This window comes from Python bivittatus, unplaced genomic scaffold (genome assembly GCF_059951505.1).
Source record: "Python bivittatus isolate LINGU-HERP-01145 unplaced genomic scaffold, Pbiv_v1 ctg000220_np1212, whole genome shotgun sequence".
NCBI classification, from domain to species: domain Eukaryota; kingdom Metazoa; phylum Chordata; class Lepidosauria; order Squamata; family Pythonidae; genus Python; species Python bivittatus.
In genome coordinates, this window is record NW_028277048.1 from 20642230 (window position 1) to 20657994 (window position 15765).

General features: G+C 40.1%; 1 protein-coding gene across 1 annotated transcript in view; it reads right to left on the reverse strand.

Moving 5' to 3' along the window:
• TFCP2 (transcription factor CP2) overlaps nt 1–12110 on the reverse strand; it is a 44765-nt gene extending 32655 nt beyond the window's left edge. Inside the window, exons 1-2 of the mRNA XM_007420725.4 lie at nt 11992–12110; nt 11039–11282 (exon numbers count right to left, since the gene is read on the reverse strand). Of these exons, the coding sequence (XP_007420787.1) occupies nt 11039–11282; nt 11992–12025 (278 nt within the window). The 5' untranslated portion in view covers nt 12026–12110. The remainder of the gene's footprint in view (nt 1–11038; nt 11283–11991) is intronic.
• Nucleotides 12111–15765: the final 3655 nt, after the last annotated feature.

Sequence of the window (15765 nt, forward strand, 5' to 3'; positions counted from 1 at the left end):
TGGTTTTAAAGTGAAAATAACGTTACTTAGAAATCAAGAAGCTATGCTTGCTTTAGATTTGCTAAACAGAAGGATTATCATATTACTAGCCAACTTTAAGGCTAACTCTTTCTTAGACTTCAAAGAGAAGGCTCTCTGGGTGAGATGTTTGAGTTTCTTACACTTAAGCACTCTTATCCACTCTTCCCCAAGCTGATGCACTCCTTATATATCAGACAAAAACCCACAACCTCCAGCCAGCATTTGTGAAAGTCTAAGTCCAACATGTCTACAGAAGGTTGACAGATGCAATGGAAGGTAGGTTGGTAATCTACCATCCCCACAAAGGGCAAATGTGGTTTTATAAGATGACACAGCACTTTGGATCCAGAGAAGATATTCCAGCAAAGACTCATTTTCTACCTATGGGATTTTAATGCTGTGGGCCTGTTGAGACTTCATTTCAAATAAACAATATATTTGACACTGACAACCTCTCAGGAAAAAGTCATTAATTAAAAGACTTATTTTCATAAGCCAACTAAATGCTGCATATCCATGAACTTCCATGCTCTTATTCTGAGTAAGGCATAGCATCTTCTGTGACCTAAGACTGATGCCTCACTGTTGATGCTACTAGAGGGAATATAAAATCCTTGCTACCTTTCAAGAAATTAATGCAGATTACTAGGAATTTGTTAAGACTCACGTTTCTTCACCATAGTAACGATGGGTGTTTGTGTTCCAAGTGTAATTTGAAGCACTCTCATCAACAATTTGTATACTAGTAATAGTAAAAGAAATCTCCATTTTTCAAAATGGCACTCTGCCATCTGCCTCTAGAATCGCAGCATAACTCTACAATTTATGTAAAGTGCTCTAGCACCCACTACAAAAAGTATGGGATCAAGAAGGCAGTACCATTTTCACAAAGACTCATATGAAGAATTTGAACTCAAAAGTAATTATTATATTTATGGATGCTTAAGTTACACTGAAACAATGAAGCGGAAAAAAGTAAGCGTCTAAGTGCATATTTAGTGTAAAGACTTCTGGGGCAACTTCCCAGACAGGAGAAACAGGGTGTCCACCCCACTGGGAAGCTGTGAGGGGCAGGTTGAGGGGAAAAAAAGATTTAAAAAGAACTAATGAAATGAATTCTTTATATTTGTCTCTGTTCTTTATTCCCCCTCAGAGTCAAATACAATCAAGTTCTAAAGAAAGTCACAAGAGACTTTACCTGGAAACACCTTCATTTATTTCTGTGGGAGCAGGCAATTTGTATAAAGATGTAGCGCAAAACACTAATGTTTCCTAGTACCTTAACCCTCATTAAGAATTATAATTGTCACACGAAACTCCCCCATTCTTGTTGCTATGCAAGATGTCTTGACTCATTAACAGACAAAAGCAATATACCTCTTCTCTGCTCTTTGCTATTCGAGCTGAGTACAAAGACATGAAAATCTGTTACTCTCTCAACTTCTAACCCAGGGACAGAAGATTTGAGGGACAGCATCCACCAGAAGAAAAGTCGTTCCCTCTACTTATCTTCTGGGAAAACCTACTTTTGTAGGTATATTCTCTAAGCCGTATGATGTTACATGTGCGTGTCTATATTTTCCCATGAATCATGATCAAAGGGCATTCATATTTTTTCTAGAGTATTTGCTATATTACTGTTCGAAATGTCAAAATGCTCAAAGTTTGAGATGACACATTAGACTAAGCCATGATTTAATAATGACTTACAAATAAATCACAGTGGCTGAGTTCACTCCACAAGCAAAGCCATTACAGTAAATATGGTCCCTAGGACACAATGGCTGGACCACACAATATGCTAAACTAGGAGTGGGCAACCTTTAGGTGACCAGAGTCTGCATTCAACTTTTTGAGCACCGTAAAGCTCATGTCAGGTAAGACAATGATACTAAGTAGATAAGGCCCTACCATGCAAATAGCCTAGGCTCTTTCTCTTCTTTCTTGGGGATTGGAGTATTTATTTTGTTCTAACTATGTTAAGCCTTATATTACAACTTTTTGAAACAATGGTAAATCAAAGTTTGAGGGTGCATTTGAAGGAAACTTGGAAGTTGTCAAAACAGGATTCAAGGTCACACACAACTGTGAGGCTGCTTGTCACCTGCCCTAATCCAACACTAACAAACCACATGTATCAATCCTTTCATACAGAGGATTGAATCCTGGCTGCCATCTGTATCTCCCCATCTCTTGTAAAGATGGAGTGCATCAACCTTCCCATCTTAAAAGGACTGCTGTTTTGAAAAGAAATATTGATTTTCTTGAAGAATGAAGTGACATATCCAATAAACACAACCTAACAGCCTTTCAATAATAAAAAAGATATAGTAAACAGCATGACACTTATTTCTGGATGTAGCTGAATTTATATTGGACATCAACCACATCATAGAGTAATAATAATTCCTTTCTACAAATGTCTGAATAATTAAGTTAGCAAGAGGTCAGGAAAAATATCAGTACCATAGTACAGCTCTACTTGACACACATCTTGACTTCACATTTTTTTAATAGTGAACTCCTCCTCCTCCTATTTTCCCCACAACAACAACCCTGTGAGGTGAGTTGGGCTGAGAGAGTGTGACTGGCTCAAGGTCATCCAGCCAGCTTTCATGACTAAGGCGGGACTAGAACTCACCATCCCCTGGTTTCTTGTCTGGTGCCTTAACCACTAGACTAGACCAAACTGGCTCTCATTTAATTTAATTTGATTTAAAATGTGGCTCCCATTTAAGCATAAATTAGGAATTGTAGCTACAATTATTTCCACAAAATACATACATTTTATACTCTATTCTATATTTTGCTATAGCCATAGTTGTATGTATTCCTACTTGCTATCCCTCCCCTATTCTCAATTTTTTCCTCCACCCCAGATATATAATTACTTTCAAATGTGGATTGAAAATTAAAATAATCTGGTCAGCAGTAACTAATATAATATCAGCACATTTTATCAATTTTTCTATCTGTAAAACCAGTTTCTGTATAGCTCTTTTCCCATCCCAACCCCTACATGACAAGCAGCAGCAGAATAACTTATAGAAACAGTAAAATTTCTTGAATTATGCAAAATGAGAAGTCACGTAAAATGGTTTCTTTCACATAATTCATCAGAATCACACAAATAAGCTTTTCTTACTATTTTTTTAACATGTTTTTTCTGTTTGTGCAGATCAGACAGATGACTGGCTAGGGCTAGGACAAGAATTATGAAGGACAGGATATAAATGCTTCAAAGAAATAAAAGTAAGTAATCCCACTTACTGCAGAATAAAATCAATGACACAGAAGTGACTTCCAAGATAATAAAACTTCATGGAAAGAAGATTCAGCCTGAGCACATTTATACCCTGCTTTTTCCTTGATATGAAGATAGAAGCAACATTTTCTTCATTGCAGGACCTACTTCATCAAAACCACTTGTTTATCTATTACCATCCTAATTAGCTGCATTTCTGGAACCTGACCATGCAATCCTATATGGGTCTTCTCTGAAACGTGCCACTGCTTTTAATGGCACTTATTCCCGCGACAATGCACACTGCATTGCCTTGTAAGGATCATTATAATGGAATATATGGAGATAAGCCCTTTCATTATAACATTATTTTTTGCTACTGTCTCTAAAACAGTAATGTGTAAATACATTATACAGTACTGTGTAAATATAAACCAGATTCTTCAAGTGGGGTTTAATGTATCATATTTTGTATTGTGGATCTAAACTATAAATAAATATGCTGTCAACTCACTCAGTCTAAATCATGGATTACAGATAGTTCTATAAAGTTCACAACTTTCTCTCACCACTATAGGAAGTCTCATGCTCGTTTCATAATCTTGAAAACAAAAAGTGCTGGTTGAATATCTCCAGTGGAATGGAAGAAGAGCTCTAATTACTATTTGTGAAAGAGAGACAAATGGCTATTTGTAAGAAATGAATATTATATTATTTACAAAATTTGAAGAAATATCATATTTGTTTGCTGTGTTTTTTGGACTAAAGTAAAAAAAAAAAGTACAAGCTTAAAGGTCAGAAATACATTCTCTAGAACACCAAGACCTTAAGCAGCCTTAGCTTTAAAAAAGCCCTTTTTAGGACAAAAATCAATCTGATTTTAAAATCAGATGTTTACTGCAGATAAAAAATTACATTCTTATACATTATTTCTCCAACAGAATTATTAGGTTCAACCAACAAAGTAAAAACATAGTATAGCATGAAACATTACTTCGATAATTTTTCATTTAATACAGTTTCATTAACACAATTAATTATTACAAATTCAAGGAATTTTCAACATGCACAAACTGAGTTACCATTAGCTCCATATGTTAGATAATATTATATACAGAATACAGAATACTTTAATGGCCAAGTATAAAATATATACAAAGAATTTGTCTTCAGTGACAAACTGCAAGATCAACAGTGCGTTTGGATAGCAACAGAAAAATAATAGACAATAACACTACACAGTAAAATAACTTTTTCAAAGGGAGAAGCCACTGTCCAGCACATATCGAGTCATGTAGTGTTTAACAGAGCAATGGCACAAGGGAAAAAACTATTCCGATATCTAGATGTTTTAACATATGGTGCTCTATAGCACCGTCCTGAAGGAAGAAGTTGGAAGAGTTTATATCCAGGATGGGAAGAGTCTGCAGATATTCTCTCTACCCTCCTTTTGACCCTCACAATATACAGTTCTTCTATAGAAGGCAGGCGGGTTGCAATTATCCTTTCTGCAGACTTAACTATCCGTTGGAGTCTGAGTCTGTCCTGTTTGGTTGCAGAATCAAACCAGACAGTTATAGAGGAACAGATAACAGACTCAATGATTCCCCTGTAAAACTGTACCAAGAGCTCCTGGGATAATTTAAACTTCCTAAGTTGCCACAGGAAGAACATCCTTTGTTGTGCCTTTTTGATGATGGTTGTAATGTTAAGCATCCATTTCAGGTCTTGGGAAATTATAGAACCCAGGAACTTGAAGGACTCTACCACTGATACTGGGCTGCCCAGTATGGTAAGGGGAGGAGTGTTAGAAGGATTCTTCCTAAAGTCCACAATCATCTCCACGGTTTTAAGTGTATTCAATTCCAAATTATAACCACACCACAAGACCAGTTGTTGAACCTCCCGTCTGTATGCTGACTCAATTGTATATTTATTATACATTCCAATTGTATATTTATTATATATTCCAGATGTTAAAAAGTTAATAAAAGAATTAACTTCTGGCTCTAAGTCTTCTCCTATTCCTTGATCATGTAGGTTTGAAGCACATGGAAAATATAGCCAATACAAAAATGGGAGGACAGAAATTTTATAGCACGGTTCCCCACATTTATTTGTTTTTGTTTGTTTATAAGAGTCATCTTATAAAACATGACTCTGGGTGGCTCAAAGTAATAAATTCCAAAAAATAGTAAAACCAAAAATCTGGTGCCTCAACCAATGTTCTCTGGTTCATCTAACAGTATAATCCCTGGGCTCCAATCTCACCCTATTCCAACACTTGGGGGATAGGGTGAAATCTTTGTGGCTTTCCAGAAGACTAAAAGGGTGGGAGCCTATCAGATTCCAGGGGGACAGGTATTCCACAGGGCAGGTGCTGCTACAGAAAAGGCACGCTTCCTAGGCCCACTAGATAGCAACATTTAAGGGAAGGGACCTGGAGCATGCCCACCCTATCTGACCTGGTGGAGCAGGCAGATACCCACATGGAGAGGGGTCCTACAAATAACCTGGCCTGGTGCTATGTAGGACTTTGAAGATGATAACCAGCATCTTTGGACTAGGGGGCGCACACTGAATTTTGTGAGTGTTTTATAGGAACTTTCACTGAATGAATGCTATGGTCACAAAACACCAATTTATCAGGAGTTCCTACAAAACATGGAGTTATAGACTCCTATCATTTTTATTTTCTAAGAATGGCTTCAGCATATATGCAGAGACCCCAAGCATTCTTGGAAATAAAAAGTATGGTTGAGATTAGTGTTTGCTTTGCAGCATACCAGTTTCTCATTTAATGTTTTAAATTAAAAGACTAAAGAAATACAATCAGGAAGACATGAGTCTGTGGAACATCATAACTTGGTGTCTCTGGGCCTCATGTTGTGTCTCACAAATAAAATTCTTCTCAGTGAATCAATAATTGAGCTCCTCACTTCTTGGAATATGTATTGTGGCCAGTTAGGGACAAAAAAAAGTGTGTTTTGATTTAGACACAGACCACCAGAAACTAGCTGTTCTGTGCAAAGACTGTTTCACACATTCCTGATATATGCTTCCATCTTCCATTCAAAATGCATCACAAAATCCATTATCTACAGCCAAGCTCTAGAATACAGTTGTATCTATTCAGACTCAGACTCACAAACTAAGGATTTAAATGAACCATTTCCCAAACCCAAATCAAATCAATCTTTATTACGGTCAAATACCAGCATATTCTCAAAACCAAATACTTTCCTTACAAAGAGGGTGGGTGGAGCCCAATTTATTAGGCTCAGTACCCCAGAAAAGTCTATTACAGCAATATAGATCCAGAAGAGAAAAACCATTTGTTGTATGTAGTTTTTAGCAGTATTAGAGACTTATTACTGATTTTGGACATCAACATTTCCCTTTCATAGGTCTTTGATGTAGACTTGTTGAGAGACAACCCAAATCTGCTTTTTACCAGTAACAGATCACATCAGAGAAATATATAGGAACCAAATTCTGCAATAATCCTTGTATTAATTATGTCTCCAAATCTACTCCAGCAGTATATTGCAATCCCTAATGCAATCCATATTGAATTCATAGGGCCCAACCATTACAGAATTATAATAGGTAGTCCTCGCTTAACAACCCTAATTGGGACTGGCAACTCTGCCGCTAAGCAAAGCAGTAGCTAAGAGGGAAATCATGTGACTGTAACTGTGCTTTCCAGCTGGAAAGAGACAAGACTACTCAGTTTCACACCTTCGGCTTTTGTTTGCCTCCTAACCACTCTCCTGCCTTTTGGAATGCTTGCATGCCTGCTTACTGTCATGTAGACACTGAAAGCAATGAGATTGTGCCACAGCCCGGGACTGGGAGCTGCAGGCACACTATGCAAACAGCTTACTCTCTTGAAATCCCTTTGTCTCCAAGCTCTCCGTTGGGGGGGGGGGGCAGCAGGCAATTTCTGTAGGCAATCTCTCCTTTGCCTGACCCTTTCCCACTGCTGGTGCAATCGCATTGCTCTCAATGTGTAGAAGAGCAAGCAGCTTACTCTCTTGAAATCCCTCTCCAATCTCTCTCCTCTGTGAGGTGGGGAAGTGTCAGGCAAAGGAGAGATTGCCTACAGAAATCAAGAGATTAGAGAAGGGATTTCAAGTGAGTACTATAAGCTGTTTTCATAGCACACCCACACCTCCCAGCCGCAGGCTGCCAGCGCAATTGCATTGCTTTCGATGTGTAAAAGAGCAAGCAGCTTACTTTCTTGCAATCCCTCTCTCCAATCTCTCTGCTCTGTAAGGGGGGGAAGAAAGAAAAAACCACAGGTCAGGCACAGGACAACACATACTGACTGTAATGGCAATTCCATGACTGAGGGATGCTGCGAAGGTCATAAATGGTCATAAATGGGCCATAAAGTTATTTTTCCAGCACCATCGTAACTATGAATGGTCTCTGAACGAATGGTCACTAAGTGAGGACTGGTGCTTTTCCCAATTTAATTTTAGGGTTTTTTTTTTGTTTCTTGAACAGTTATAGATGTGCTTAATATTTGCCTATGTTGATTACTGAATTCTTTGATGACCAACTTTTTGAGATATTTATTTATAACAGCTTTGTCAATACTGGTCTTGGAGCATAATTTTTTAAGGAAGCTGCCAATTCTCCTATTATTTCTGATCTTCAGTGTAACAATTTGGATCCTTTTTTATTACTGATAATTCTGTGTGTTTCTTTTTTCAGTTGGTAAGCTAATAATTTCCCTGGTTCATGTGCATGTTCAAAATTCTTCTGTTTGGCAAATTTTATCTTCTTCTGTAATTCTTCTATTTCTAATAGATTTAATTGCTGATTAATTTCTTGCCATTCTTTCATCAACTGTTTGGGTTGGTTTTATGTTTTTGTTCCAATTCTCCTATTCATTTAGAACAATACCTATTTTGAAGTTACTGCGCTACCTATTAGTTGGCTTCCAGGCCTAACTGAAATTGCTGTTTATTTCTTCTATAGCTCTATATAATGCCACATTCAGATACAGAGTGGTGCTTAAAAGAAGCCTTTTGAATTTCCAGTATTTCTGCATAAATATGACCTAAACATGATCTGTTCTCCACACAAGTCCTAAAACTAGATAAAGAGAATCCAGTCCTGTTTATCTAGTTTTAGGACTTGTGTGGACAACTGATCATGTTTTAGATCATATTTATGCAGAAATATTGGAAATTCAGAAGGCTTCACAAACTTTTAAGCACTACTGCACTTGATTCTGGCCTGCAATTCAATAACACTTTTGTTAAAGAAAAAAAGAAAAGAAATGAGTATAGAAGAAAGAAGACTTTCTTTGTGTGTCTTATGGATGTCTACCTATTCTTGTTGAAGTATTTGATTAGTTTAATTGAGAAAATAAACCTAACAAACAAAACAGAAGTTGCACCTTCAGTCCCATCAAACTAAAGAATAGAAGCCTCCTTACAAGAAAATTGCAACATAGCAATCATTCCATCCTCCATCAACTGATGACTTCAACATTCCATCTCCTTCACAATGAACTTCCTCATTTCTGCTGCCCTCCTGAAAGGCTCATTTTACCAAACAATAGAACTCACCTCAGGCACACTGACAAGGACCTGCCTAGCTTCTCCAAATTGGTCAGCAAGTCAGATCCCTATGATTTCCCGCCTTGTAGCCCCCAACTTCTATAACAATCTTTGCTTTTTCATTGTTCAGGGTCTCTCTTTCTTGTAAAGCAGGCACCCAATGATTGTTGCAATAAACATGGTTCTTCTCAATGTTGTGCTCCTTCTTCAGACTGAATCCACAACAGTTAGCTTTCCAAGGTAATACATTTTTAAACACATTTTTTTACACCTATTAGGCTAAAGGTCAGCATACACACAAATTCTTACATGAACATATACTGTAATAAAATCACACTTTTTCAAAGTTTATGTTCTTCTGGGCAGTTTCATATATATCACATGGCATAAACCAGTTGGACAGGATCTTTTATGGTATTCTGGAAGCAGCCTCATTTTTGTTTTAAAACTGCAGATATGCAAGTCCAGGATGGCATCTACAGATACCACAGCGCTTGTAGACACTTTCCTTAGTACTTAGGAAAACTCATACTTTTTTTTTTTCTTTTAGGTTGTGTGGGTGGGACTTCATCTTTATTTTTTTCCTGAACTGCAGTGCAAGTACATGGCATGAATTATCTAACCAATCAGTGTAGATAATGACAAAGACCTAAGACTTAACCATGCGAACATGCAATAAGCTGTGGGAGGGAACATCAGGTGCCTAAGTCTGCAGCTTATTTTCTGTGGGACAATAATGGATTTAAATAATGGAAAGTATTGTCCAATGCAAAAACATAGCTTGAGAAAGGCACAAATATGCTCAGCCAAAACTAGGAATAAACCAAGGAACATACATTCCCATTCACCAATTAAACGATGATTTTAGGGCAATAAAGCAAAGGTTGAAATAATGGCTTGTTGTCTTACTGATTTTAGAACTGTAAGCCAGTGTTGTCACTGACCTAAAATAAATCATGGCTTATTCAACCAAATAAACCATATTACGACTTAGCACAACATGTGCATCCAGCCAACAGAGACAGTTGGGCTCACAACAGTTTTTGTTATTACAAGCACACCATCAAGCAAAGAGATGTCAGGCTTTTGATTCTGTGCAACGTATTAGGACATCATTCAATTTTGACACTTTTTCATTTTTATTATATGCTATGTCCTCCTGTATTTATATGGTTTCACTTCCCTTTTCTTCTTTTTATTGTTATATTTTTATGTTAACATCCTATTTCACTCTGAGATTGTTTTATCAGTGGAAAGAAGTAAGAAATTCTATAAATATAAATTCAGTGAACAAAAAGAACTGAGTTATGAGGTTTAAATCTGGACATTCCATCATAATCAAAGAACATCTGATCTACCCTCCCTTCTTTAAATAGTTTCATCCATTCAAACTGATAGCCTTCATGACTGCAGATTTCTCTGTTTACAAAAAAGTTGTTAAAGGAACCATATAAATGTTCTTATAAATAAAATAAGAACTCACTTAGTTACACAGCATTTTAATCGAATTATTTATGTAACAAAACTTTGTAGGAAAGAGCAGGTTTGCTTTGTTATGTTTACATGCTCCATAAAACTTTTACCAATACGCTCTTTTAAAGTAAGAGTTTGTTCTATGTAGTATAGTAAGAATATATTAAGACATCTTGAGAAAAGAAGTACAAGATAACCATTCAAAATTAAGAGAAAGTATTAGTTATCCAACTAGGATTATTGCCCAGTCATAATCAATATGTTTCATTACTTCAGATATGAGGCTGAACCAGAAGCAAGACTGAAGTTCCCAAGTTTATTCATAATATGATAATTTTTTCACCTCCTAGAATATTATAGGTCCATACTACAAAAAGCCCTACCATGCTACAGATATTTTGGCAGGGACAGCTTTGAGGCACACCAACAAATGCAATGTGCAGCTCACCCACCATTTAAAGAACATGCAACAGTAACTTTCAAAACATCCACCAGTTACCACATGGTGCAAACAGGGAATGCCGTTCAACACGGGTTCTATGCCTTGTAACCAACCAGATCAGCTACTTCACTTAATACAGCAAAACAACACATATTTGATCTAACCACACCTCCTCAACGTGACATCAGTCAAAACATTCCCAGCTCAATCTTTTTGGATGCAGCGTTTCCCCAACGTGAACAGCTCCGTGAAAAACTGGGCAGAATCGTGTTCTTTACTTACCTCATGCTGTACGCACCAGCGCCTAGCTCTTGGCCAATGCCAGAAAGGCTGGCATCAAAATCCTGAACTAGGCCTGACTCGATGACTTCGTCCGCCAAGGGCAGCTTCAGAGCCCAAGCCATTTTTGAACAGACTTTCAGGAGCCGACTAGCTGGGATAGAAAAGCAACTCCTCCAGAATATCCAAGGCACACTAGGATGCCGCCGCCAGGTCTCCAGCCACCATGCCCACTCCAGAACCACCTCTTTAAGACAAAAACAGATATATGCAGAGGGCACGGGAGGCTCTTCCTCCACCAAAAGATGCAGTTCCCTCAGGTGCACCTGCCTCTTATAGCGCGGTTCGTAAACAAACTCTACTATCTACTTCGTACCCCCCCCGCCCCTCTAAGTTTCTGCGAGGGCTCAGCCTGCTTCCAATGAGGGTGAGGACTCGGGCTTGCTCTCCGATCCCCCTCCTGAAGGATTTGCGCTGTTCCTGACCGTACCGGGGCCCCGGCCATCCGCAAGAGACCCCAAGCGAGCAAGCCAGCCCACCGGGCCTCCCTTGGCGACTCTCGCTCCCAAGTCGACCACCCTCCGGGCCCTCGCGGATCTTGTCCGGCTCTCCTCAGAGCAGGCACGCACCGACGAGGAGGACGTCCGTCCCGCGGACCTCCCTTCCTCCCTCCGTCTCCGCAGCCAGCCTTGTGCCCGCACCCCAGCCCGGTGACCTGGGCTACCAGCCCCGCCGAAGCGCCGGGGCTCCCGAAGCAGACCCTCCTCCTCCTGAGGCCCCAAGCCACCCACGCTTCCGGGCAGCGCCACGCCATCCAGCCGACCCCTGCCCCTGCACGCGCCTATTCCGCCCGGCTCCCCTAGCTCCAGCTCAGCAAGCCCCAGCCCAGGAGGTCCCGCTCTAAAGAGCGCGGGACGGCCTTCCTCCATCCCGGCAGCCCCGAGCAGCCTAGGCACCTTCGCTCCCGCAGCCCCGAGATCCACTCAACATGGAGGCAGACAGAAAAAGAGGACGCCGCTACATGCAGCAGCCCAGCCGGGCCACCGCGCCGGTCCCCGCCCCTCCCTCGGCTGCCGAAGCCAATCGGGGCTCTCCTTCCCGCCCCCTCCTCCGCTTGACCAATCGGAACGTGAGAGTGAAGCACCGTCTCCTGCCTTACACTCCGAGCCACAGCCTGCGGGAATGAAGTAAGGGGAGGGGGCGGGGCTTACTGAGGTTCCTTTGGTGGCGGGCTTAGAAGTCTGGGCAGGGCTGAGGGGGGGCGTCCGCCCGCCCCCCTCTACAGCCTGCTCGTGTTTAGTCTGGAGCACCAACGGGCGAGGTTGATGGGGCAGGGAGTCCTGCATTAGCGGTCAGTGAAGGCGGACAGGTGGAAATGCGTGGGCCGAGGCTATGCGTGTTCAGTGGGAATGGTTCCTTAAGCTTAATGCCCCAAGTGTAATGAATCTTAAGTATTTTAATTAGGTACTCCAAATAAAGCTCAAAAGCCAGTTTGGTGCAACGGTTAAAGGCACTGGACTAGAAGCCGGGAGACTAGTCCTTCCTTAGGCACGGAGCCATCTGGGTGACCTTGGGCCAGTCCCTCTCTCTCAGCCCTAGGAAACAGGGAATGGCAAGCCCCTTCCAAAACCTTGCCAAGAAAATTGCAGGGACCTGTCCGAGCGCTCGCCAGGCGTCAAGACTGTCTCGAAGGCATCCCCCGCCCAAAAAAATAAGGCATACTTATCTCACCCTTATGCTTAAGGCTTATGATTTTAGGCACATTTATTTTAGAGCAAGTTCTACTGAAATTAAGGAGAGTTTTTAGCCAGCAGTACGCATAGGATGAGGTCGTGTCCACTGATGTGTATCTTGCTTGCTTGGCATATACGTTGCTTGATTCAATTTCCATCTGAATATTTGAACTGATTCTGTTATTTTACAAAATGAGGAGAAAGGCATATGCTTTTGTGGGGTGCAGTTTTCAGAAGCTCATGCCATAATTCTGTTGCTTTTTAAGGCGCTGAAGAGCCCTTCCCCATTTGTGCCTAACCACAGCATTGATGTGCTGGTAAAATCTCTGTTCAGCCGTATCCCCATGACAGTGCCTTTGTCTCACTCCCAGCCTATGAATGAGACAATCTTAGGCCATGTTTAGCTGTACCAGTGTAAAATTGTACTTTTATGCTCATTCTGACAACATCCAAGGGCACCCTCAAGATGTATAAAATCTGTTAGGCTTTGTCACCCACTATTTTGGAGGACAGATTACTTAAATTACTTGGAAGAGGATACAGATCAGCAACGGGACAGTAGGTTTCATAACAGCATAGTTTTCAGCTGACTAAAGGATGGCCAAAGAGAACTTCAGCTCAGGCGTAGGTGTATGAGCCAGCTGCAGATATAGTTCTGAAGTGTTTCACTGAAAAGTGTTATGTTTGTGCTATTCTTAGGTTATAGGAAAGTTCTGTCTGGCAGCAAAACAGAAGTCAGTCACTCTACCGTGACTGCAAATTGAAGTGACTATGGCAGCTATGAAGCATTCCTCACTGTCTCCATAAAGACAGGGACAAAATCAAGAGAGTATGAGCAACCTGGTGGGCATATGTGCCCATGGGCACCACATTGGCAACCTCCAATATGTGGCTTTCTGTTCTGGACTTTTCTTGCCTCTAGATGGGCCCATGTTACTTCTCTTAAAATGACTGTATCCACATGACATGTTAACTTATAGTTAAGTGAATCATAATTTTCTGGGTTAATCTGCTTTTCTGGATTTGAACACACACTGAACCATAAGCCACCCAGAATCAATTTGCACAGCACACTAAATTGTGGTTGGTCAGTTTGTGGTTCAACCTGTCTTAGAAGACTAGACAATGTCCTGGTCCCTGCTATGTTTTGAAAGAAAGGCCTAGCTCTAGCTATTAAATCACACCTGGACTTATGGCCAGGCCTTTCCTAACTGCAGTGCTGCTTTCAAGTGTGCAAAGCATTTTACACACATCAGATAACATTTGTCCTTGCAACAATCCCTTGAGTCAGAATTATTGCCTTCTGTGTTGCTGATCAGAGAACTGAAACAGCATTGCTTGCTTGAGGGCATGGAGTTTACATAGCAAGACACGGTTCTCAATTTTTATGTTACATCAATTATATTATGATAACCCAAGCCATTGAGATGAACTGAGAGATAAGTGGCTTGTTTCCAAATGTGGACTTTTGTATGATTTGGCATCTCCTTCAGCAATCTTAAGCTTGTTCTTCCATGGTCATTGACACAATGCTGCCACCAACAGGTTGTAGCTGTGGTCCCATCTTCTCTAGCACTTGGTGAAGGCAAAAGGATATGTATGTATGTATGTATGTATGTATGTATGTATGTATGTATGTATGTATGTAAGTATGTATGTGAAAAACATTAAGAACTGATGTTCCAAATGTTCCAGATCAGATATTCAGGACTAGCAGAAATGTGGTGCCTACATTTCTTTGCCCTGCCCCAGTTGTGAGAACACACAGTGGTTTGTAAAACTTTTCTGTAGGAACAACTGTAATCTTCCCATCTTCTTCCCTCTTCACCCAATACAGCTCATCTATTAGTTTTCTCTGAGTTTCTTTGTCATGTGGATGTACACCCCTATATATGCAAGATATAATCAGTACGGGCAACAGAAAGCCAACACATACCATGTGAAAAAAATGCATTGTTGGATCAGAGCAAACAGTATTCTTGTTTTTTAATAATGACTAACAAAAAGAGCAGTCCACAGGCATTAATATCTAGTATTTATAGCTCTGCATTGAATATAGACAATATCTAATGCAATGTACTATATCGCTAATACCCTGTGATTAATTTATCCCATCTTGTAAAAAATACAAGAGGTTAGACATGGTGTAGCTAAGAAGAAGATCCTTTCTGCTCTATTCCCTCCTTCCCATTTCTAGAATGCTCTTTGGGGAACCTGATACCTTTTAGGCATTTTTTTTTTCCTTTTCTGCCACCCTAACCCCCAGCTTCTGTTAGAATACCAGTTGAGCTTCCTTTTATTTCTCTCCTGTGCGGAACTTTGTTTCTGCTGTTTTCATTTTGTTATTGTTTTTAAGTTATAATGCTTTAACTATTTTCATTAATTGCTAGTTAATCAGAGAGTCTGGAAAAGCTGAGTGTTTTTTTCCCTAATGCAATAATCTCCATGAACATTTCTTGTAGTAATAGTAAATGCTTTATATTCATTATAAAGAAGTACTTTTTGATGATCTCAAACATATTGCCAATTAGTTGTATATACTGATATGGAATTCGTATTACAAGGAAAAGGAAGGGGGAAAATGCTTTTTTCTATACACTTACAGGGAAGAGGACTGAAGACTAGAATGGTAAAGAACCACAGAGATGACCTTGGAGAAGGGATGCGAAGTTGGTTAGCAAAACATGAATTCAGCCCAGAAAATGAGATAGCGTGAACAAGAAACTTAAAGTGACCCTGCTTTGACTCTCTTTGGTTAAGAGTGAGGGAAGGGGAAACCCTATCAGGCTCTCAAGATTCTGGCATTATAGCCTTGATCAATAAAGTAGAGTTCCAGTATTACTTGTGGAGTGCATTTCCTGACCTGGCCTATGTTGGGGGTTAATAGTAATCTATCATCTCTCCCCTACCCACCCCACTATAAGTCTCCAAAGATTTGATAGCTCAGTCTGAAATATGTCTGTTTAAAAGTAAGCTAGATTGAGTTCAGTGGAATTT